General features: G+C 42.7%; 1 protein-coding gene across 5 annotated transcripts in view; it reads left to right on the plus strand.

The window, feature by feature from the left end:
* Window positions 1-24710, plus strand: part of AMOTL1 (angiomotin like 1) — a 131869-nt gene that overhangs the window by 77738 nt on the left and 29421 nt on the right. For all 5 annotated transcript variants that reach the window (XM_027821835.3, XM_043529170.1, XM_037889715.2 and 2 more), the window contains 3 exons: window positions 174-318; window positions 3766-3855; window positions 23296-23441. In XM_027821835.3, the coding sequence (XP_027677636.2) occupies window positions 174-318; window positions 3766-3855; window positions 23296-23441 (381 nt within the window). The remainder of the gene's footprint in view (window positions 1-173; window positions 319-3765; window positions 3856-23295; window positions 23442-24710) is intronic.

Genomic DNA, 24710 nt, shown 5'->3' on the forward strand with positions numbered 1-24710 from the left:
GGTATCAGTTTGTGATCTGTCTAAAAGAATTCTTATTATAGAATCATATGCTTGTTTGAAACTTGGAACGTGCATCGCCCCGGCACACAAAACCCCCTGGGAAATGCTCCAAGCGAGTGTCAGAATGACATACATTCCTGCCCTGCTTTAATGGGAGGTCTCTCTCCTTTCAGTTTGAAATAGAAATTCAGAGGATTTCAGAAGCGTATGAGGGCCTGGTCAAGACCACCACTAAGAGAGAGTCTCTGGACAAGGCTATGAGAAACAAGCTTGAAGGAGAAATTAGGAGACTTCACGATTTCAACAGGGATCTCCGTGGTATGTTGAGTTTTTTACACATTTTTTCACTCTAAGTGACATGCTGTATCATTCCTCAATTATCAAGCTCCTAATCGCCAGCCTCAGGCTTTAGACAAACCGATTTTCATGTGTTTTAGATAAACTGCTTTAGAAATCAAGTTCTGTTTGTTGGTAAAGGATAAAAATGCTCTCATTTTCCAAGTTACAAACAAGTCCCCCAGCAAACTACATGAGACAACTTTAAACATTGGATTTTTGTTCTAATCCTTAAAACACCAGTTTAACCTGAAGACCAAAATTATAAACTCTGCAGTAAACCTCTAAAGGTTATTCTTCCCAGTCTGCAAATCTAATCTGTCTATAATGAGCTCAACAGCAAGGTATGTAATATAATGTAATATATAATATATAATATAAGTCTCAAATAGAACTGTCGATTTATCGCAGTTAACTCACATGATTAACTCAAACAATTAATCACAATTTAAAAAATTTATCACAATTAATCACAGTTTTAATTGCACTGTTAAACAATAGACTACAATTGAAATTTATTAAATATTTTTGAACGTTTTTCTACATTTTCAAATATATTGATTTCAACTACAACATAGAATACAAAGTGTACAGTGCTCACTTTATATTATTATTTTTATTACAAATATATTTGCACTGTAAAAATGATAAACAAAAGAAATAGTATTTTTCAATTCACCTCATACAAGTACCATAATGCAATCTCTTTATCGTGAAAGTGCAACTTACAGGTGTAGACTTTTTTCGTTACATAACTGCACTCAAAAACAAAACAATGTAAAACTTTAGCGCCTACAAATTCACAGTCGTCCTTCTTGTTCACCAATCGCTAAGACAAACAAGTTTGTTTACATTTACAGGAGATAAAGCTGCTGGCTTCTTATTTACAATGTCACCTGAAATTGAGAACAGGTGTTTGCATGGCACTTTTGTAGCCAGCATTGTAAGATATTTACATGCCAGATACGCTAAATATTTGTATGCTCCTTCATGCTTCGGCCACCATTCCAGAAGACATGCTTCCATGCTGATGATGCTCGTTAAAAAAGTAATGTGTTAATTAAATTTGTGACTGAACTCCTTGAGGGAGAATAGTATGTCTCCTGCTCTGTTTTACCCGCATTCTGCCATGTATTTCATATTATAGCAGTCTTGGATGATGACCTAGCACATGTTATTCGTTTTAAGAACTCTTTCACTGCAGATTTGACAAAATGCAAAGAAGGTACCAATGTGAGTTTTCTAAAGATAGCTAGAGCAGTGGACCCACGGTTTAAGAATCTGAAGTGCCTTCCAAAATCTGAGAGGGATGAGGTGTGGAACTGCTTTCAGAAGTCTTAAGTAGCAACACTCCAATGCAGAAACTACAGAACCCGAACCACCAAAAAAAAGAAAATCAGCCTTCTACTGGTGGCATCTGATTCAGATGATGAAAGTCGAACATGCGTCGGTCTGCTCTGCTTTGGATCGTTATCGAGCAGAACCCTTCATCAGCATGGAGGCATGTCCTCTGGAATGGTGGTAGAAGCATGAAGGGACATATGAATCTTTAGAGCATCTGGCGCGTATATATCTTGCAATGCCAGATACAACAGTGCCATGCGAATCCCTGTTCTCACTTTCAGGTGACATTGTAAACAAGAAGCGGGCAGCATTATCTCCCGTAAATGTAAACAAACTTGTTTGTCTGAGTGACTGGCTGAACAAGTAGGACTGAGTGGACTTGTAGGCTCTAAAGTTTTACATTGTTTTATTTTTGAATGCAGGATTTTTTGTACATAATTCTACATTTTAAGTTCAACTTTCATGATAAAGAGATTGCACTACCGTACTTGTATGAGGTGAATTGAAAAATACTATTTGTTTTGTTTTTTACAGTGCAAATATTTGTAATCAAAAATAAATATAAAGTGAGCACTGTACACTTGGTATTCTGTGTTGTAATTGAAAACAATATATTTGAAAATGTAGAAAACACCAAAAAATATTTAAATAAATGGTATTCTATTATTGTTTAACAGTGTGATTAATTGCACGATTAAGTGCGATTTATTTTTTTAATCGCTTGACAGCCCTAGTCTCAAATGCATTACAAAGATGCAAAAGCCAAATTTTCAAAGAGCTTCCCATTGAATAGGCAACATTTGTAGATACCCTTTTTGCGAGTGCAAATGGATGTGCACATTGTTTAACTGTGTGCCTAACTATCCACTGAGTGTGCACAGATTCCTCTTTGTGCGCTTGTCCAATGGAGGCCCTTTAAAAATTGAGTCATGATTTTACTCAGCACAGCTGGAGGCTGGTCACCATTTTACAGATGGAGAAATGGAAGTGAAGAGGCAATAAGGCTAGAGCCAATGGAGCAATGGGGTGCAGGGAGGTAGAATGAGTAGTGCCTGAGTGGTGGAGGAGGGTATCACATGTCTCTCTCTGTAGGGGAATCACAGTTCAAAGCAGCACTGTTGCTCCTCTGGTACTAGCTTCTGGTCAGGAGTGAGGCTATCCCCTTTGTGATGTGCAGCACTAGCACCCACAGCAGGACTGCCCTTGCACTTGCAGGGTGAGGTTCACCCGTGTACAGAGGGCTGGCAAAATGCTTAGGCATCATTTCATTGCCCTGTCATCCTCCAAGTAGTTCTTAATTGGGACAAAAGCATAGGCCTTGTGCTGGCCCTCAGCCTGGAGCTGAATTTCACCTGGAGACCACAAGCAGCTACATTAGAGTACTTCGTACCGTGATCCACAGTGCTGCAGGCATTCAGGTCTCCTATTTCCTGTACTGTTAGTTTCAGGCTTTCATCTCCTGAAGCTCGACAAATTCAAACAGGAAATAAGGGGCACTCTTTAACATTGAGGGCAATTAACCATTGGGAACACATTACCCAGGATATAGTGGATTCTTCTTCACTTGACAGCTTTAAATTAAGTCTTTCTCAAAGAGATGCTCTAGCTCAGTGTTTCTCAATGGCAGGTCCGTTGACCGGCGCCAGTCCCTGAGATCTCCCTGACACAGTTTAGAAAGGCAACAAACTGGTCCCAGGTATCAAAAAGGTTGAGAAACACTGCTCTAGCTCAACCACAAGTCACTGGGCTTGGGACAGGAATCACTGGGTGAAACTCTGTGGCCTGTGTTGTGCAGGCAGTCCAACTTGATGATCTAATGTTGCTTCTGGTTTTCAAATCTATGAAGGCCTGAACTCTGCCAACCAGTAAACATCTTCTTAGCAACCAGAAACTAAAAGATTAATCTTCTGAAGGAGTCCAGGGCTCATCCCTCACTGTTTGATATATACCTCAGCCTCTTTCATTTTTATATCTCCCTTTTGAGCTTCTATTTATACCATGCTGCTGGCATGCGTTTTCTTGGTTGTTGGCCTATAATTTTATATACATGTATTTATACTTAAAGTATTTCCTGTTTATGTGCAGACCGACTGGAGACTGCCAATAGGCAGCTAGCCAGCAGAGAATTTGATGGGCATGAAGATAAGGCAACAGAGGGCTTTTATGCCTCTCAGAGTGAGTACTGCATTCATCTCTTCTGAAGATATGGTTTTTAACTGGAGTGGAGGAGGGAGCTTAGTCATCATTTTTTATTGCCTTTGTGGTTAGGTTTTACTTAGCTAGTTCGTTGTGTAACATTATTGCAGCTACCAGACTAGGTTCTGTCGCCTGTTGTTTCTCTGTGCACCAGAGCCATGCAACAGGAGTGAACGGTACACACAAATTAGCTCATTTTGATTAAATATTTACTTTAAAATGTTGCTTGCAGGGGTAGTCCCAGAACACACACATCTCAGAGAAGCCAAATTCTTCTCTTAGCTGGGATAGGTTCAGAGTAACCTCCACTGACTTCATTGGAATGACTCAGGATAGACACTAATGTGAATGAGAGCAGAATTTGGCCCCTTCTTTGAAGAAGGGAACTGGAGGGACAGCAGTCATACACTTCTTGTGACATCCCAGGCATTTCCCCACAGGTTCAGGCTTCTTTATTGGCGGGATGCTGTGCTGTTCCAAACAGAACAAAACCAAATGAGAAATTTCCCACAAAAAAAAAAATTCTGGAAAAAAAAATAGTTTTGGGTCAATCAAAAAGTTTTGTTTCGATAAAATCACAACATTTCATTCTGATTTTGACCTTTTAAAAAATTAATCTAAAAATAACTAATTTTCTTTAAAAAAATAGCCATATTGAAATGGAAAATTAAAACATTCCATTCTGAATATTTTGAAATGGGACATTTTGATGTTATCAAAATATTTTGTTTCTTTTATTTCTGAACAAAATTTATCAAAATCTACATATTTTCTGAAATGTTTCCATTTCTACAAAACCAGAGTGTTTTGTCAAAACTCCATTTTGATGAAAAATTTCCAACCACCTGTATCAAAGGAGCTTCAATGGGAGCTCAGGGTGTTGAAAACCTCCCTGGTGCTATGCAGCACCTTGTCGGATTTGATCCAGTTGAAGCAAATGTCCTGAATGTGACTTAATCTTCATTTTCTGGTGTGTGTTGATGGTTTCCTTGAATGACAGCATGTGACTATATAGCACTGACTGCATAATAATGTACGCAGGAGGCGAGATTTCAGGTTGCACAGACAGCCTTAATTTAGTCAGTGGATGATTCACTTTGCAACTGTAGCTTTCTTCTAGCATTGTTTTTTTACTATGGAATTTCCTACATTTTAAAAAAAGGAGAAATAGGGAAACAAAGAAATTCTACCATGTGCTGCTATTTGCTAGCAACACTAGAATGTGCTGCATTGCACAGCTTGTGCAATCTATGAGGCAGGAGCCTCATTCCGTGCCCACCTGTCTATAATGTATTGACTTTTTCTTTCTTGTACAGTGCTTAATAAATACTAAATAGTTCTAGAGGTTTCAGAAGTGTTCTTCTACAAGTAGATGCAGCCATGTATTCCACATCAGTGTGTGTGCTCCCAGTGCATCGGAGCCTGAGAATTTTGCCTCATAGTACCCGTAGCACTCACGCTTCGTGGTTGTAGCCCCTCCCCTGGTTATATAAGGTATAGTTTGCTCTCACTGCCTGGGGCTGGAGTCAGAGCTCTGTGTGGTTTTCACCTCACAATCTCTTCTCAGTTACTGAGAGTTTTTTCTCTTTGCAGTTATACAGTTCAACCCTACTTAGTGTTAGTGTTAGTTAGCAAGTTAGTGTCGTTAGTGTAGTTAGTTGCCCTGGGTGATGCCCTCCCAAGGTTCAAACGCTGCCTGTCGTGTTCAAGGGCGATCCCCTTCAGTGATCCCCACATGAGGTGCTTGCTCTGTGTGGGCAAGGGTCATGCCAAGGAGTGGTGTTAGATTTGTTAATCGTTCACAGAAAGGACTCAGGTGGATAGAGACCTTTGTCTGAAGCAGCACCTCCTCGAGCAGGCCATGAGGCCTGTTTCGGCACAGAGGCCCGAGTTGGATCGGCGGTCGCTCTCAGATTCAGTGAGTGACGCTGCTCTGTGTTGCAGGGCTGGCATCTCTCCCAAGAGATGAAGAAGCTGTTCAGCCTCCTGGAGTGTGCCAAGGAAAAGGTCTCATAAAACCAATTGGGACCACTCCAGGTCTCGCGGAGACTCTTCTTCTTCGTTTAAGAGGAGTATGGACTGGTGTCGTGCTACTGCCTGCATGCGGGATGGAGCAGACCCTTCAAACTGCTCCCCAGTACCGCGTAGAGGCATAGGGGAGCACATAGCAGTGACTAGGATTGCTAACTTTGGTTGGACATATTCCTGGAGGTTTCAGCAGATGACATAATCTTTAATTAAAGATTAATCTTTAATCCCTGGAGGCTCCAGGACAATCCTGGAGGGTTGGCACCTCTACCGGTGACTCTAGTTCCAGCTCTGGAATGTCCGTGGAGTCTGGTACCAATGACAGTGATGCCAGCACTGGGTGTTTACACACTGACAGTATACCAGGCAGCTGCAGATCTACTCTGCCTATCAGTTCTGGGCTTCCCACTCATCCAGGACTTCGCTGGGGTTATGGCATCCACGACCTTGTTGGCACCGTCTGGGCTTGTCTCAGTATCTTGGGGTCCGTGGACAACACAGCCTGATTTCCACCTGCCACAGACTGCAGAATTGAGGCCAGTGCGGGGCCTGGCACTGAGAACCTCCTCTGCACTGGTACACTCCTTGGCACCGACATTGTCTTGACAGCAGATCTTGTCTTCCATCTCAGCACCATCTGCTGCATCAGTTCTAGAGCTGCTGACGTTAGTACCAACACCGCTCCTGGCACCCGATGTAACTGTGATGTATTTGGTGTCGGCTGTGCCAGTTCCATCAGCAGCACTAATATTTCTTTCCTACTAGGTAGCAGGTGAATCAGATCATCTCCTTACATCATCAGGGCCAGCTCCATCACTGTCCCCGGAGACCCAGGGCTCCTTAGGATTCAGGTTGGGATCTTTCTTCTGCTCTCCCTCACCTGATTGATGCCGAGAAGAGCACTGGTACCAAGACAGAGGCCCCTGACCCAGAGTCTCCTGGCCACCAGTGCCCTACCCGTATTCCCAATGACCTCCTTGGAATCTGTGGGATGGTCCTCAGTGTCAGAAGTCACATTCCTCACCCTGTTCCAGAGCAAGACCTGATAGGGGTACGTTGGTGGCGGTGGTGTTCCACTGTGAGTTCAGACATTGGTTGAGCTTCCCTTCTCAGAGTTGTCCCATCCAGATCTGACAGTTCAGGGCAGGACCCATCTCTAGTGGAACTGCTACTTCATCATTATCCCTTGATGATTTGAGGGTACCAGGCTCCTCTTCTCCATCAGTGCCTGAGGACTTCAAGGCCAACCAGGACCTTCTGCAGTGTGTGGCTGCTACCTTGGGCATCCAGGCAGCGTTCCTGCAGGAGAATACTCACAAACTACTGGATATTCTTCAGCCATCTTCCGTGGGAGGGTAGCCTATTGACCTGTTAATGATGTACTACGGAGTCTGCAAACATTCTTTGGAGTACTCCGGCTTCAGTGCCACCTGCAGCAAAGCATTCAGAGAAACACTATTTTGTACCTACACAGGGTTTTGAGGGCTTCTATTCCCTAATTCCCTGGTTGTGACTGCAGCAAATGATGGGGCTTGGCAGGGCAGGTGTAAGTCTGCGCCCAAAGACAAGGAATCCAAGAGGATGGACTTAATGGGTAAAAAAATCTATACCTCCTCTTCCGTGCAAATGTGTATTGCGAACCAGCAGCCATTGCTATCCAAGTACAATTTTATTAATTGGACAGCTATGTCTAAATTTGTACACCAGTTATCTGAAGCCTCCAGGGACGAATTTTGAGCGTTGGGAGCTGATTTCTATTTGGTGGCCAAGTCATCCTTGCAGTCAGCTTTGGACATGGCAGGTACATCGGCCAGAGTTGTGGCCTCAGCAGTAACCATGAGAAGGGCGTCGTGGCTGGAAAATTCAGGCATTGCTCCAGATGTGTTGCAGACTATTGAGGACGTGCCTTACAAAGGTCGAGTGCTTTTTCCGCAAAAAGAAAAGGAGTACTTGTGGCACCTTGGAGACTAACCAATTTATTTGAGCATAAGCTTTCATGAGCTACAGCTCACTTCATCGGATGCGCATCCGATGAAATGAGCTGTAGCTCACGAAAGCTTATGCTCAAATAAATTGGTTAGTCTCTAAGGTGCCACAAGTACTCCTTTTCTTTTTGCGAATACAGACTAACACGGCTGTTACTCTGAAACTTTTCCGCAAAAGACTGCTGAAACCTTGCTCTCGTTTAAAGACTCAAGAACCACCCTATGCTCTCTTGGGATATATACTCAGGCAGCATGGAGATGTCATTTTGACAGTCAGTGGCAGCATCAACTGTACCACTTGCAACATGCCTTTGGGCAATCCTTCCACCCCCAAGGCAACAAGACTACCCCAGAGAGGGTCATAGATCCCAGAGGCAGAGGCCATCAGGTCTGGGGTTTGGCCAGCTGACTCTGTCCTCCCACAGCATCTACCAAATGCCTGTTTTAATTTGTATGTCCAGGGCAGTGATCCAGTCATGATCACTATATCTCCATCCCCCCTGTTTGGGGAAAGGCTGTCTTGTTTTCATGATGTTTGGGGCTCGATTACCACTGACAGCTGGGTCCTAAGCACCATCAGATCAGGTTATGCCATCCAGTTCTTTTCCATCCCTCCTTTCCACCTTCCTACCCCATCTCTCTTCAGGGAGCCCACTCACTTGACATTGCTCCTTGAGCAGGTTCAGTCTCTACTAGCTTTGAGAGCTGTAGAGGAAGTCCCTGTACAGCACCAGGGCCCAGGGTTTTATTCACAGTACTTTCTGGTTCCCAAAACCAAAGGAGGGGTGAGACTGATTCTTGATCTCTGCAACCTCAACAAATATATCAGATACGTGAGATTCTGGATGGTCACCCTATCAGCTATCCTCCCTGCGTTAAATCAGAACAACTCTGGACCATCAGGATGCTTATTTTACATGACAGTTCTTCCGAGCCACAGACGGTTTCTCCAGTTTGTTGTGGCACACCGACATTATCAGTATACCATACTCCCTCTAGTCTGGCCTCTGCTCCCCCAGTTTTTACCAAATGGATGGTTGTAGTGACAGTATAACACAGGAAAGGGGGAAATTCATATCTTCCCGTAACTACATGATTGGTTACTGAGGGGCAAGTCCAGGGAAGAAGTTCTCTCTTATGTACACTCCACACTTCGCTGACTTGATCGTCTGGGTCTCATTTGCAACAGAAACAAGTCAACATTGGTCCCCACTCAAAAAATTGAGTTCATTGGGGCCTTAATAGATTCTACAAGTTTGAGAGCACTTCTGCCAACAGATTGTTTTCAGGCGATTTGTCATCTGTATTTGGAGCTGCACTTTCAGCCTTTAACTACAGCTCAAGCGTGCCTAAAGCTGTTGGGTCACATGGCTGCTTGCCAAGTTGCATCTTCGCCCTCTCCAAGTGTGGCTGCGGACAATTTTATCATCCAACCCATCACCCCTTAGACAGATTGATTTGGCTCCCTCCGCTCCTTATGGAGGTGGACTGTTGAGGGCAATATATGCCAGGGTGTTCCCTTCACTTGGTCTCACCAGCCAGGACTGTTGTCACCGATGCCTCCTTGATAGGCTGGGGAGCACATCTGAAGTCGCTGAGAGTTCAGGGCCTGTAGTCAGAACGAGAAGCTACATTTCATGTCAGCATTCCAGAACTTCAGTCCATTTACAACACATATCACGCCCTTTGAGATTGCATCGTGGCTCAGTGGTTCACATTCTTACAGACAACACCACCGTGATGCACTATGTGAACAGAAAGGAGAAGCACACTTGAGTGCTGTGTCAGGAACCAATCAGGGCATGGCAGTTGCGCATTGGAGAGAACATTACTCCAGTGGTTAATCACTTACCTGGGGCCCAGAATCAACTCACAGATCACCTCAGCAGGAATTTCTTCCAAAGTCACAAGTGGTCTCTGAAACCCAGTGTCCTGCAATCCACCTTTGTAATTTGGGGCATCACTACGATCTATTTGGTCACTATGAAAGACAATAAGAAATGCCATCTGTTTTGCTCTAAAGGGGGCCTTAGTCTGGGCTCCATGACTGATACCTGTCACCTGGGTTGGGAATCAGCACTCCTCTATGCTTTTCCTCCAATTCCAATTATCCCCCGGGTAATCCTCAAACTCAAGTTGGATCATTCCAGGGTCATCCTCATTGCTCCAGCATGGCCAAGGCAATCTTGGTTCTCTTGCTTTCTGGTGTTATCGATTCGGCCTCCCATATCTCTTTCTCTTCATCCCAACCTCCTGACCCAGCATCACAGTCAGATCTTGCACCCTGCACTCAGCCCTCTATATATCATTGCATGGCTGCTCCATAGTTAAATGAGAAGGAACAATATTCAGAGGCTATTCAACAGGTTTTACCTAATAGTAGGAAACCCTCCACCAGATTGGCCTATTTGGCCAAATGGAAATGTTTATTGGTGTGGTCATTGACTTGCAGGGTTCAACTGGTGTTGACTGGGATTCAGGACATCTTGGAGTATTTGTTGCATCTTCATGCTTCAGGTTGTGCACTCAATTTGTTGAAGGTCCATCCAGCTATGATTTCGGCATTTCATCCACCCATCCAGGGGAGGTCGACATTTGTGAAAGCCATGGTCGCAAAGTTCTTGAAAGGAGTCCTTTGTCTCCACCTACCAGTGAAAGAACCAGTTCCTTTGTGGGACCTCAGTACGGTCTTAGGGGTGCTGATGAGACCTCCATTCAAGCCTTTGGCATCTTCTTTTCCTCTTCTGTGTCAAAAAACTGCATGCCTGGTGGCTGTAACATGCGCAAGGAGAGCATGTGAGTTGCAGTCTTTGATGGCAATTCTCTAAAGACAAAATGCCTTTGTGGTCACACCCTAAGTTTTTATCTAAAGTGATATCTCAATTTCACTTGAAACAGGCAGTGTATCTATCTGTGTTCTAACCTAAGCTACATTTAACCCTGGAGAAGCAGCATCTTCTTTCGTTGGATGTTAAGTGTTGCCTCGTCTTCTACTTGGACAGGACTAAACCCTTTATTATTTTGCCTCATCTGTTTGTGTCCTATGCAGACCAGATGAAGGGACAAGCAGTCTCTTTGCAGGCAGTCTCCAGGTGGATAACTTCCTGTATTCGAGACTGAATATGAAAAAATGCAAGCTACACCCCTCAAGGGGTGTGAGCTCATTCCACGAGGGTGCAGGCTACATGAATGGTATTTTGAAGTGGCCTTTCAGCATTGGAGATTTACAGGGGTGCCACTTGGTTGTCTGTGCATACGTTTACCAGTCATTATGCCATTGCATCTGCTCTGGATGTTGCAGTAAACTTTGGTAGAGCAGTCCTTTAAGCAGACTCTGGGCCACACCTCCTCCAAGTATTGCTTACGAGTCACCTAAGTGCAATACATGGCTGCATCTACTCAAAGAAGATGAAACGGTTACTTAGTATAACTTGGGTTCTTTAAGATGTGATGCAGACGTAGTGTTCCACAATCCACCCTCTGTCTCCTCAGCTTTGGAGTCTTTACTCTTGGCGTTCAGCGTGAAGGAACTGATGGGGGTTGTGGTGGTGCTGCCTCAGATAGCCAATGGAGGGGCTATGGCTACAAGGCATGGGTACCACTAGGCAGCATTCTCTGGCACCAGTGCACTGTGTTTGCACACACATAAGTGGAATACACTTTTGTATCACATCTTGAAGAACCAGTTACAGTAAGTAACCATGTCTTTCTAAAGGACTCTGTGATAGTTTCAGAGTAAGGAAACTGGACTCAAACTGTTGGATATTCCAGAATATTTAGGCTCTGTAATTCCTTAACATTCTAATATTTATGTCTATAATGTAGCCTGTGGGTGTGTACTTGCTACTACGTGTTACTAAAAACACTAAACTTTATTTGAACCAGATCACGTCATACATTATATTGCGATTTAAAGCAAATTTTAAAAAAATCCTTTACTAGGACCTTAGCCAATGAGATACCAACCAAAAATATACCCAACACTGAAGAACAAATAGTTACTGCACAGATCTTGAATGAGTGGATGTACCATCCTACTAGCTAAATGAGTGTTTGCTAGGATGCATAGATATTGTTCTATGACCACAGATTTCAATGTGTTAAAAGAGTGTTTAAGGAGAAGTCACTCTGCAAAGTGACCTTGTACGGGTTTCATATCTTGTCCTTCTCCGCGGCTTCCATATTTCCATATCAAGTTTGCTGAGTTTACAAGTTAAAAGTAGGAGGCAAATCTTCAGTTGGTGTAAATCAGCCTAGCTCCACTGAATTCATTGGAGCAAATGCTGATTTACACCATCTGAGGATTTGGCTTGGGGTTTCCAACTGCCAGCCATGCTAACTCCGCCTGGAATTTGAAAGTCATGCTGTGTTCTTTCTGGCTCATGCAACATCATCAGTAACAAAGATGCCACAGTGGGAATGTAGATGATCATTTTGTTGTAGATGCGCAAAGCAGAAGGCAATCTAGCCCACTCTTCCATAACTGTGTTGGCGCTGCATTGTTAACAGATGTCATTAGACCTGTAGATGGTGTTCTGAATACAGAAGCAGGTCTGTTGAATAAGAAGATACCACTTTCACACAGGCCTTGTCTATTCTGGGGACAGTTTCAAGCAAGGATAGATTACATCAATGCAATTTTCAGTTTATAATGCCTTTGCCTTTTGATACAAAGGGTCTACACCAGGGCGGCTAAACTGATGGCTGCGCAACTGATGGTTAAAATCGCCAGTGTAGCGAAATCTGTAGTCACTTTTCTGACTAAAACTCTGCTTCAAAAGATGGTTTTATTGACACATAACCAGAAGTAATGATGTAACCGCATGCTGTGCTCTCAGCGTATCACAGATAACAATTATAAACAAATATAGCTCTTTGAGATCACATCACACAAATTGGTGTGGATGCTTGGAGTGTCTACTAGTCTAGGCCAGAGAGCCAAATGTGACAAATATGATGTAAAGCTTTTCCAATAATAGAAAAAGAGGGGGCACAGAATTTACAAACTGGGCAATCTGTATTTATAATTTGTGGGCAGCTATTGCCTGCAGAATAGATTAGCTTGATATGAGAATATTGGTTGAGTACTCTGCCATTAGAAAAGGAGTACTTGTGGCACCTTAGAGACTAACCAATTTATTTGAGCATGAGCTTTCGTGAGCTACAGCTCACTTCACTAGTCTCTAAGGTGCCACAAGTACTCCTTTTCTTTTTGCGAATACAGACTAACACAGCTGTTACTCAGATACTGTGCTATTGAGATCCACAAGGAATTTCCTTTTCTCCAGATGTAATGAAAATCCCTTTGCAGTCCAGGTTTAGCAGGGACCATGTGACTGATGTCACTGATATGGTGTCATTTATAAGTCCTTTCTGAGGGGCAGAATACAACTTGGCTTGCACTCTGTTGCAAGCAAGGTCTGGTGTTTTGTGGGCCCTTTCTGTACACTCTGTTACATCTTTTGGTAGGAGCTTCAGCCAGAAGACTGCAAGCTCTTTGCAAATTTGTGGCTAAATTGCAGCCTGAGTGCACTCAGTACAGCTTCATTCATATGTGTCTGTATGTACTGAGATCTACATAATTAGAAGAGACAGGTTGTGGTGATTGAAAGGGCAGCCACTGGGGTTCCATAGGCTATCAGAACTAAGTTCCTATCATCTATGCCTCTCATTTTGATAACATCTGAGCACCTCACCATCTTCAATGGGTCTATCTTCATAATATCCACGGAAGGTTGGGGCATTTTGTTATTCCAGTTTTACAGCTAGGAAACTGAGGCACAGAGCAACTCAATGACTTGTCCTACGTCACACAGGAAGTCTGTGACAGAGACAGGAATTGACCCCGATCTTCCAAGTCCCTGGCAAGCACCCCTTACCACTGGACCATACTTTCTCTTGTTTTTTCAAATCAGATTAAGGGCCAAATTCTGCTCTAGGTCACACTTGCTATCCCACTGATAGCCCCAGTGTATAACCCATGGCCCCAGTGTATAACCCAAAACAGAATGTGGCCATAACAACTGTCATTCTGAATCAGAGTCATTTACCTCAGGGTGTTTTTGCAGTCCTGTCTATTTTTTAGCTAATTTAATTCTGGATTATTGCTCTTTATTTATAGCTGTTAATTGCAAAGATGCTGTGCAGAGACCTTGCCTTTCTCAAATGTGAATTCCTGTAGTCATTTAGTCTTTTATCAGTCTTGCAGCCCCTACCATGGGTAGTTCTCCGATGAGCTTTGTCATTAGCACACCATCAGTAATTGAAACTGTAGAGGGAATTTAGGAGGGTAGATTGTAATTACCGCTGATGGAATTTGGCCAGGACACAAGGGTTAGGACTGCAGCTCTTGTGCAATGGTACCTGATTTTCAACATATCAGAGGTGCACATACAGTTTCACTCATGTTGTGTATCTATAATCACTGTAATTATGTGTGCAAGTGTGGGAATTTCACTCAGCCCTTCCCAGCTGTGATGTGAAGGGATCAATGTGAATAGAGGTTAAGCCATAGAAACAGGGGTGGATTAACGGAAAATGGGGCCAGACTCACCAAAACTTTGCTGCCCCACCTCAAAAAATCACCCTTTTGCTGCATAGACTCCTGCTCTGTCTCCACCCCAATGGGTTCCCTGATATTACCCTCTCAGCCACCCTAGATAAACTCTTGATGTCCAATTTGGTCCTCACTTGCACTCCCATTAGGGGTCACATCTGTGTCAGTGAAGGCAGAAATAAACACTTCATTCCTCCATGGCACTTTGCTACATCAGGCCACTCAGACTGCTGGACTTCTGGATCCAGAGACCCTGCGTTAGTCTTATCCTGTTGGGATCAGAGCCTACAAGTTCAGAGTGAGACATGCAGTCTGGAATGCATGGTAAAAGCTTGTCCTACTGCAGTCCATCCTGTATGTCTTTGATGGGTAATCAGGTCTTCAGGTCTGGCAACTTGGCCCCTTTCAGTTAGAAAAAAAATAAGAAAAGCTTCATTCTGTGTCTCAGCAGTGCAACCCCCATTGAATTAGCAGGATTTGTGGCATGCAAGCCCCGCACAGTGCTTTGAGAACTAAAGGTCTTTGCAGCATGCGAAATGACCATGTCTGAATTTCAGTATCTTCTGGAATCTTGTGCTCATCAGTTCTGCATTCATTCTGCATTCATTTTCTGTGCCATCTTCAAATACTGGCATTTTTGGTAGGGGCTAAGAGTACAGGTGGCCTATATTCCTTTTCACCCCTGTGTCCCTATGACCCCACCGATCTGTTAAGGTCAGGTTCTGTGAATCAGCCAGATCAAGGCTGGAGCTGAATGAGCAGAAAAGGCATATCTTGTTACCTAGCCTACATTCTAGTGAATCAGTCACCCCATGATAGGCCTGGCAACGGCTGCAGCAATGGGTTCCTGCATTCGTAAATGGCTCATGACAAAATTCATCAGAGCGCTTGCTGTGTCAGGGCTGTAAGACTGATGAAAAGCTAAATAACTACTGTAGTGCTCACTCAAGAAAGGCAAGGTCCCTCTGTGGTGTCTTTGGAAATAACAGCTGTAAGTAAAGAGCAATAAACCAGAACTAAACACCCCATTCGTTAAAAAAAGATAATTGTGAAAACAACATGGAGAAATTCTGATTCAGAATGAGGGAGATTAATATTTTTAGCAAAACTCTTGGAGCCAAATTCTGCCCTCTCTTATACCAGTCAATTTTGATAGTCCCATTGTTGATGATAATTCTAGAGGAATCAAAAATATTTATTTTAAAGGCTTCATTTTGCAAGTCTTTGGGTCTGCTCGTTTGGAATGGAGGACAACTATTCTGGATGCGCTGATGGAATCTCCACATTATTGGTTTCATTAACATTCAGATAAGCCTAATAAATGATCAGTAGCTCTTACAAGCATGTTACAGACATGAGTAGTATATATTAATGGTTATTAGCACATCAGTAGGTGTTATAAATAAGCAACCTATTGTAAGCAACCCATTGAACTCTATAACAATTGATTAATCATTTATTAAAACATCTATTAATCATTTAACAATCTTTTATAAATAGAACCTTAATTGAAAGTGTGGCCCATTTTTGTTCCCACTTTGTCCAGATTAGTAACATTTGTTAAATGTGTGATCTGGGTAAAAATGTGGGAGCAAACTTTCCCGTGATTTATGACCTGGGTGCAAGTCAAGGGCAGAGCTTCTCCCTAAAAATTAACATTGAAAACAAGTCCACTTTTTTCTTGCCTTTGGGGTTAGGGTGGCACCGAGCAAATGTTTCTTTCTGTATAATGTTTCTGTTCCACAGCACAGTCAACAACACTCTGTTTCTGGTGGAGTTATTTTATTGTTTATATTGTGGTAGCACCTAGCAGTCTCAGTCCTGGATCAGGACTCCATAGTGCCAGGCACTGTACAAACACATAAGAAAAAGGTGTATCTGTAACCTGACCTCTCCGAGTAGAGTTATTGTGTTATAATCTGAAATATATCGAGGATCACCCTGCCCCAAAACCACTGACCAAGATTTAATAATGGTCCATCATAGTGGTGGTACAATATTATTTGGCAGGCGAGAGCTGTGGAGGGAGGGCGTTGCACCATGATAAAAGATTATGTACTACTAGACAAGATATTACAACTGGTTGTCAAAATAAAACAGATAACATAACAGGGATTTTATTTAAACTGGAACAAAAGGAACTGAATTCCACCTACCTACAATAACATTCAATATATGAAGAATATATATAATAAAAATAATAATGATTTACACACACACTATACTTACTATTAAGTGTATTTAGTGACATATAACCTCTAAATAAAAAAAAATCTGTGTCTGTCTCTGTCTACACGGGCTATTAGTTTATAGGTTATTTATTATTAATAATAATAATTTTATTATTTTATTTTTAGTTCAAGGTTCCCTTTTCCCAAGATCTCTCACTGGGTTCTGTCTAACGCCCAAGTCAGTCTTTGAGCTCAAGTGCCTCTCAGGATTTCCTAAAGAACTGGACTTGTCTCCAGTGGTGCTTTCTTGTGGGGATGCACATTAGACCAGACCCACTGGATTTGAAGGACCTTTGGTTCTCCTGTTCTGGGTCCCTGGGACAGCATGAATCAGACCAGATCTGATGATCAGGAACGGATGCTCAGGAACACGCCATTAAACATGGACTGACTTGACCAGCCATCTTTAACCTGACAGGACCCTCTCCTGCACATCTGTCTGTCCTGCCCAATCTCAGCCTCTCCACTCGTTCTCAGTTTCTCTCAGTCCCAGTTTCCTACCATCCGCCTGTCTGCCTGCTCTCCTTGCTCTCTTTCTCTCTGCTTACTCCCAGATGCTCTGTTTCTCCTCTTATTCACCCACTGTCATTTTCCCTCCCCCAGAGGGGAGGGGCCACCTCCTCCCACTTTCCCAGTTGAGGGGCTACCCCTCCTTTCCATAAAACAATGACTGTGCACTCACTCTAAATCATATATTCCCATACTGGGTAGATTTCCGTTACCATATTTACAAATATATATAACCCAAGACATGTGTGTTTGGAGAGAACCTTAACCCACACTCCCCACTATATTCCCTGTTTGATCTGTCCAGACACGCTGAATAGCTCTACTCATTCTCAGCACACTGAAGGCTGACTATCACAGGAAGGGGATAGAACTCTATATAATTACAACTATAACGATAAAAGAGAAGCCATTTGGGAAGCATCCCTTAACAGTCTGAGTATATTGACCCATTACAACAGGGGTGGGCAAACTACGGCTTGCGGGCCGCATCTGGCCCGCCAGCCATTTTAATCCAGCCCTTGAGCTCCTGCTGGGGAGTGGGGTCTGAGGCCTGCCCCTCTCCAGCGTTCCAGCTGGGGAGCAGGGTCGAGGGCTGCTCCATGTGGCTCCCGGAAGCAGCAGCATGCCCCCCCTCCGGCTTCTATATATATAGGGGCAGCCAGGGGGCTCCGCAAGCTGCCCCCCCCCCCCAAGCACCACCCCCGCAGCTCTCATTGGGCGGGAACCATGGCCAATGGGAGCTGCAGGGGTGGTGCCTGTGGACAGGGCAGCACGCAGCAGAGCTGCCTCGCCGTGCCTCTGCATAGGAGCCGGAGGGGGGACATGCTGCTGCTTCTGGGAGCTGCTTGAGGTAAGCCTGAACCCCTGAGCCATCCCCATGTGCCACCACCCCCTGCCCCAGCCCTGATCCCCCTCCCGCCCTGTGAACCCCTCGGTCGCAGCCCAGAGCACCCTCCTGCACCCCAAACCCCTCATCCCCAGCACCACCCCAGAGCCCCCCTCCCCTGTGCCCTAGCTCTGACCCCCCTCCTGGCCTCTGAACCCCTGGGCCCAGCCTGGAACACCTTCCTGCACCCCAAACCCCTCATCCCCAGAGCCCACACCCCGAGCTGGAGCCCTCACACGCACACCCATCCGCCCCCAGCCCCAGCCCAGAGCCCCCTCCCGCACCCTGAACTCCTCATTTCTGGCCCCAGCCCAGAGCCTGCATCCCCAGCCAGAGCCTTCACCCCCCTCCTGCACACCAACCCCAATTTCGTGAGCATTCATGGCCCACCATACAATTTCCATAACCAGATGTGGCCCTCAGGCCATAAAGTTTGCCCACCCCTGCATTAGAATAACAGAAAAATTTATTAGTTTATTAAGTGTATGGTAAACACATGCAGGTGCATAAGCAATTTCTTTTATGGAAGATACATGTATTGTAGCTCATTAAAGCATAATTTTGATATTTCAGGTGCACTTGACAAGAATTAAAAGTAGTCCTTTTTTCCCCAGAACTAACCAAATAAAGAAAGTGCTTTTAACTATAGAAAGTGCAGCCGCCATTTTTGAAGCAAAAGTTAAATGACGGCCTAATCGGCTGTGCAACATCCTTGTGAGCTGTTAAATAACTTGTGCTTTCCAGCCTATTAATGGATGATCACTCTTGTATATTGCATATCCCTTCCCTGTCTGATAGGGGCAAAGTACGGCTTAATGAATCAATGTGGTTAAAATGTTTTGAGTTCTTCAGGTGCAAGATGATAGAGTAGGTCCAAGACTTGTTTTTATACGTGTTGCCAATGTACAGTATTGCTTTTAAAGCCAGAGTTGATCCAACTAGCTCCTAGCACATGACAGTTTAATGCCAGGGGGTCTAAATAGCATTCATATTTCGGCTTCACAGAAACTTGGTGGAACAATGATAATCAATGGAAGACGGTAATACCAGGGTACAAAATATATAAGAATGACAGAATAGGTTGTGCTGGTGGGGGAGTGGCACTATATCTGAAAGAAAGCATAGAATCAAATACAGTAAAAATCTTAAATGAATCAAACTGTATCACTGTATCGCTACAGATAGAAATTCCATGCTTGAACAACAGGAGTGTAGAAGTAGAAATATACTACCGATCACACAACTAGGATGGTGATGGGGATTAGGAAATGGTCAGGGAGATTAGAGAGGCTACAGAAAACCCAATAATAATGAGAGATATTTACTCCAAACAGTGACTAGATCCTTGTCATCTCAGGATGGGATGCAGAGATAAAATTTCTAGTCACTATTAATGACTACTAGCTAGTCTAGCTTGTCCGAGCACCCACAAGGGGAGAGGCAATTCTTGATTAGACCTAAGTGGAGCACAGGATCTGGTCTAAGAAGTGAATATAGCTGAATCACTGTGTAATAGCTACCATAATGTAATTCAATTTATCATCCTTGTAGAGAGGAAAATACCAAAGAAGAACACCACAGTACCATTTAATTTCAAAAAGGGAAACTATGCAACAATGAGGAAGCAAGTTAAATGGATATTAGAAAGAACAGTTGCAAGAGTGAAATGCCTCCGCGCTTCAAGGAAACTTTTTAAAAACACCATAATAGAGGCTCAATAGAGGTATATGTATACCCCTAATAAAAAAAAAACCCAGTAAGATGACCAAAAAATGCCACCATGGCTAAATAGCAGAATAAAAGAGGCAGTTAGAGGGAAAAAGGCATCCTTTAAAAATTGGAAGTCAAATCCTAGTGAGGAAAATAGAAAGGAGCATAAACATTGGCAAGTCAAGTGTAAAAGTATACTTAGGCAGGCCGAAAAAGAATTTGAAGAGCAGCTAGCAAAAGACACAAAAACTAACAGCAAAAAAATGTAAAGTACAGCAGAAGCAGGAAGCCTGCCAAACAATCAGTGGGGCCACCGGATGATTAAGGTGCTAAAGTAGCACTCAAAGAAGACAAGGCAGTTGCAAAGAAGCTAAATGAATTCTTTGCTTCGGTGTTTACTGCAGAGAATGTGAGGGAGATTCCCACACTTGAGCCATTCATTTTAGGTGACAAATATGAGGAATTGTCCCAGATTGAGGTGTCAATAGAGGAGGTTTTGAAACAAATTGATAAATTCAACAATAATAAATCACCAGGACTAGATAGTATTCACCCAAGAGTTCTTAAGGAACTCAAATATGAAACTGAAGAACTATTAATTGGTATGTAACCTATCACTTTAATCAACCTCTGTACCAGATGACTGGAGGATAGCTAATATAATGCTAATTTTTAAAAGAGCCTCTAGAGGTGATCCTGGCAATTACAGGTCAGTAAACCAGAAGTTACTACCAGGTAAATTGGTTGAAACTGTACTAAAGAATAGAATTATCAGATGCATAGGTGAACACAATATGTTGGGTCGAGTGCTGTAGCTATTTTTAGAAATCTCACATTGGTACCTTCTTTGCGTTTTGTCAAATCTGCAGTGACAGTGTTCGTAAATCAAACAACGTGCTGGGTCATCATCCGAGACTGCTATAACATGAAATATATGGCAGAATGTGGGTAAAACAGAACAGGGGACATACAATTCTCCCCCAAGCAGTTCAGTCACAAATTTAATTAACGCACTATTTTTTTAACGAACATCATCAGCATGGAAGCATTTCCTCCGGAATAGTGGCTGAAGCATGAAGGGGCATATGAATGTTTAGCATATCTGGCAAGTAAATACCTTGCCATGCGGGCTACAAAAGTGCAATGCAAACGCCTGTTCTCACTTTCAGGTGACATTGTAAATAAGAAGCAGGAAGCATTATCTCCTGCACATGTAAACAAACTTGTTTGTCTTTGCGCGATTGGCTGAACAAGAAGTAGGACTGAGTGGACTGTAGGCTCTAAAGTTTTACATTGTTTTGTTTTTGAGGGCAGTTATGTAACAAAAAAAATCTACATTTGTAAGTTACATTTTCATGACAGAGATTGCACTACAGTACTTGTATGAGATGAATTGAAAAATACTATTTCTTTTGTTTATCATTTTTACAGACCAAATACTTGTAATAAAAGTAATATAAAGTGAGCACTGTACACTTTGTATTCTGTATTGTAGTTGAAATCAATATATTTGAAAATGTAGAAAAAAATCCAAAAATGTTTAATACATTTCAATTGGTATTCTATTGTTTAACAGTGCGGTTAATCATGATAAATTTTTTTAATCACAGTTAATTTTTTTGAGTTAATCACATGAGTTAACTGCGATTAATCAACAGCCCTACTATATATTAAAAGGTTTTGTCACTTGATGTCCGAGAGCCCTGTCAAGTGTTGTCTGATAGTCCAATGATTAACTGTAGTTACTGGACTGTTTTGATATTTTCAGAGCAAAACATTCTGAATTATTTTTAAACATGCCTGTTTGAGTTTTTTAATTTAGCATTCTGTGATATGTTATACTACAAAAGAAAAAGGATCGAAATCAAACTGAACAAAATGTTTCAACTGATCTGAAATGAACTTTTTCCGTATTTCCTTGGCAGAGAATTTCAAAATTATTGATTTTCATTCTGATTCAGAATGAAGCCTGCTTTTTAAATTCTTTGTAAAACAGAACTTCTCTTTTCCACACAGCTTTAAAAATTAACTGCCCTCCCTCAGGTAAGAGATGATCCAATGGCCAACTTTATGCGCGGGTAGTTCCACTTACGTGCATAGGAAGGGTTTCTTAGGTGAGTCTGGGCTGTAATAAATTAACATTATGCTCTCAATAGGCAGCTAGCCAACAAAGATGCTACCTGGGCCTATGAGTTGTTGCTTAGATCTTGTTGCCTTCTGGCTAAAGGAAAGATGGTGAGCATAGCTGGTTGTGAAATTTGATTTTTTTAAAGTCATTTTTAATTTTGAAAATTTGAAATTTTGTTTAAAAAAAAAAAAAAAAGAGGAGGATGAAATTTTGTCAGAAAATGTCCCTATTTTCGGCCGGCTCTAATGGTGAAATTAGATCTGGCAATAGAGAGGATTACACCCATGACAGAGGTCTGACACTGCTGTTTGTGCTCTGCCATCAGGGCTGTCTGTGTGGGTAGTTTCTGGTACATTTGTTGTGAAGGAAGGGATCACTCATTACTGACATATGAACAGTCACCTAGTAGGAGAAGAGCCAGTTTGCTGGCAGTCACAGCAAGGCTGAAGGGCACATAGGTCATGCTGGACTAGAGGATCAACTAGAGCCCCACTGGGACTAAAGATTAAATTCTCTTTCCTGGAACTCCTTCTGGAAATCCCTGTTGTGGGTCCTATGGCTATGCAGGGGCTATAGATCAAGAGAATGCCAGTTACTGGAGATTACCTTCCTTTCCCTTTAAATAATAAAATCACAATTTCAGTAGGGTTCTAGTGAACCCGAAGGTGAGGATTCTGAGCTGTGGTCAGTGAGGCACTTTGATCAGCTCCCCTGTCTGGCTAATGACACATTAAGATCCTTTCTGCTAGTGCATCTTGACCTCCTATTTGGGCAGGTCTGGATTATTTACTGGAAAGTAAAAGGTCTTTGCTTTTTATCCCTCGGCAGAGGCAGAGAAGCAGCTGTGCTGGCAATGTAGTGAGAAGTGATTCTGTTCTTTTGGCTAGTTTTTGAAAAATGAAAGCCTTGCGCCTGTTTAACTTGGTCACCTTTGCCCATTCATTTTGTGAAACTGCTGTGGCACGCCAGTGGCAGGCCAGAGTCTTTATTCAGCAGCCCTCTCTGGGGCTCTTCAGCTATCCACTCATTTGTTTTGCCATGGATTGAATACAGTGTAATTTGCATTTACTATATGACACCTTTGCACTTTCTGTATGTAGCATCTTCCATTCAGTGATTTCAAAGGGACCTGGTCAGTCATTTACCTCTAACATCAGCAGTAACGTAAAGCCAGGCTGTGAGCTAGTGAGTTCTGGCATATGAGACTCTCTGCCCATCACACCACTGCACAGTTGAATCTCAGGCACTGTGCTGGAGTAGCCCAACCCTCTGTTGCTTTGCATAGGTTTTGTTTTTTTAACACGGTGCCAACTTACCTCTGGCACTTGGCCCAGAGTCTGTGCGCTGTTCTGATAGAGCTGCTCTTGTTCTTGTCTCTCTTCCAGACAAAGAGCACTTGAAGGAGAGGGAGAAGCTGGAAATGGAATTGGCAACCGTGCGCTCTGCCAGTGAGGATCAGCGGAGACACATCGAAATCCTGGACCAGGCACTGAACAATGCTCAGGCCAAGGTCATCAAACTGGAAGAGGAGGTGAGATGAGGGCATCATTTCCTCTGCTTTGCTGAAAATGATTGCTTGTATTTAGTATTCATTTTACAGCTGTAATTCAGCCCAGCCTCTTAACCCTTTCCAGCACCAGAGTGGCAGCCCCCCTCTTCCCCAGACCCTTCCAAACAGAAAACAATTGTAAAACACTGAGCCGGGCAGGATATGAAAGGAAACCACAATCACAGATGCTTTCTGTATAACCAAAAGCTTGACCGAATTTCACCAGCCGATGGCTAACGTGATGTTAGGACATAGGGTTCTTTCTCTTTAGAATACCCTATCTACTAATTTAGGACTTGTGTAATTAATGAGAAAATATCTTATATGGGTATAGTCAGCCAGATCAATTCACAGAACTCAGTACAACAGGACCAGATAACTTGCATTCAGGAGTATTAAAAGAAATGGCTGAGGCACTCTGATATTTAACAAACCTTTGAATACTGGTGAAGTTCCAAAGGACTGAAAAAAGCTAATGTCCCAACATTTATACAGGATTAACATGGGTAACTATAGGCTGGTTAGCTTGACATCAGTCATGGACAAAATCTTGGAAAGACTGATTGAGTGCAATCAGTAAAGAATTAAAGAATGGTCGCATAATTAATGCAAATCAGTATGGTTATATGGAAAACAGAGATTGTCAAACTAACATGATATAATTTCATGAGGTTACGAGATTGGTTGAGTTTAAAATAATATATTCAGATTTGTGTAAGACATATGACGAAGTATTGCACAACATTCTGATTAAAAAATTAGCATTATACAAAATCAATGTAGCCCTTATTAAATGGATTAAAAAGTGGTTAACTGATGGATCTCGAAAAGTCATTGTACATGGGGATTAGTCACAAATGAGGATGTTTCTAGTGGATCTGTTCTTGGTCCAGTGCTATTCAATATCTTTGTCAATGATTTGGATGAGAACATAAAAACATTGTTGGTAAAGTTTGCAGGGTTCTGAAAAGAATGATATGAAGTCTGGAAAACCTGCCCTACAATGAGACTAAAGAAGACCAATCTGTTTAGATTACCCAAGCATTGTTTAAGAGGCGATTCGACCACAGTATCAGAATACTTACATCATCGTGTAGATCAGTGGTTCTCAAACTTTTGTACTGGTGACCCCTTTCACAGAGCAAGCCTGAGTGTGACCCCCCCTTATAAATTAAAAACACTTTTTATATATTTAACACCATTATAAATGCTGGAGGCAAAGCAGGGTTTGAATCTTGTGACCCCTGAGGG

The sequence above is a fragment of the Chelonia mydas genome, chromosome 1, assembly GCF_015237465.2.
Source record: "Chelonia mydas isolate rCheMyd1 chromosome 1, rCheMyd1.pri.v2, whole genome shotgun sequence".
In the NCBI taxonomy this organism is placed as follows: Eukaryota; Metazoa; Chordata; order Testudines; family Cheloniidae; genus Chelonia; species Chelonia mydas.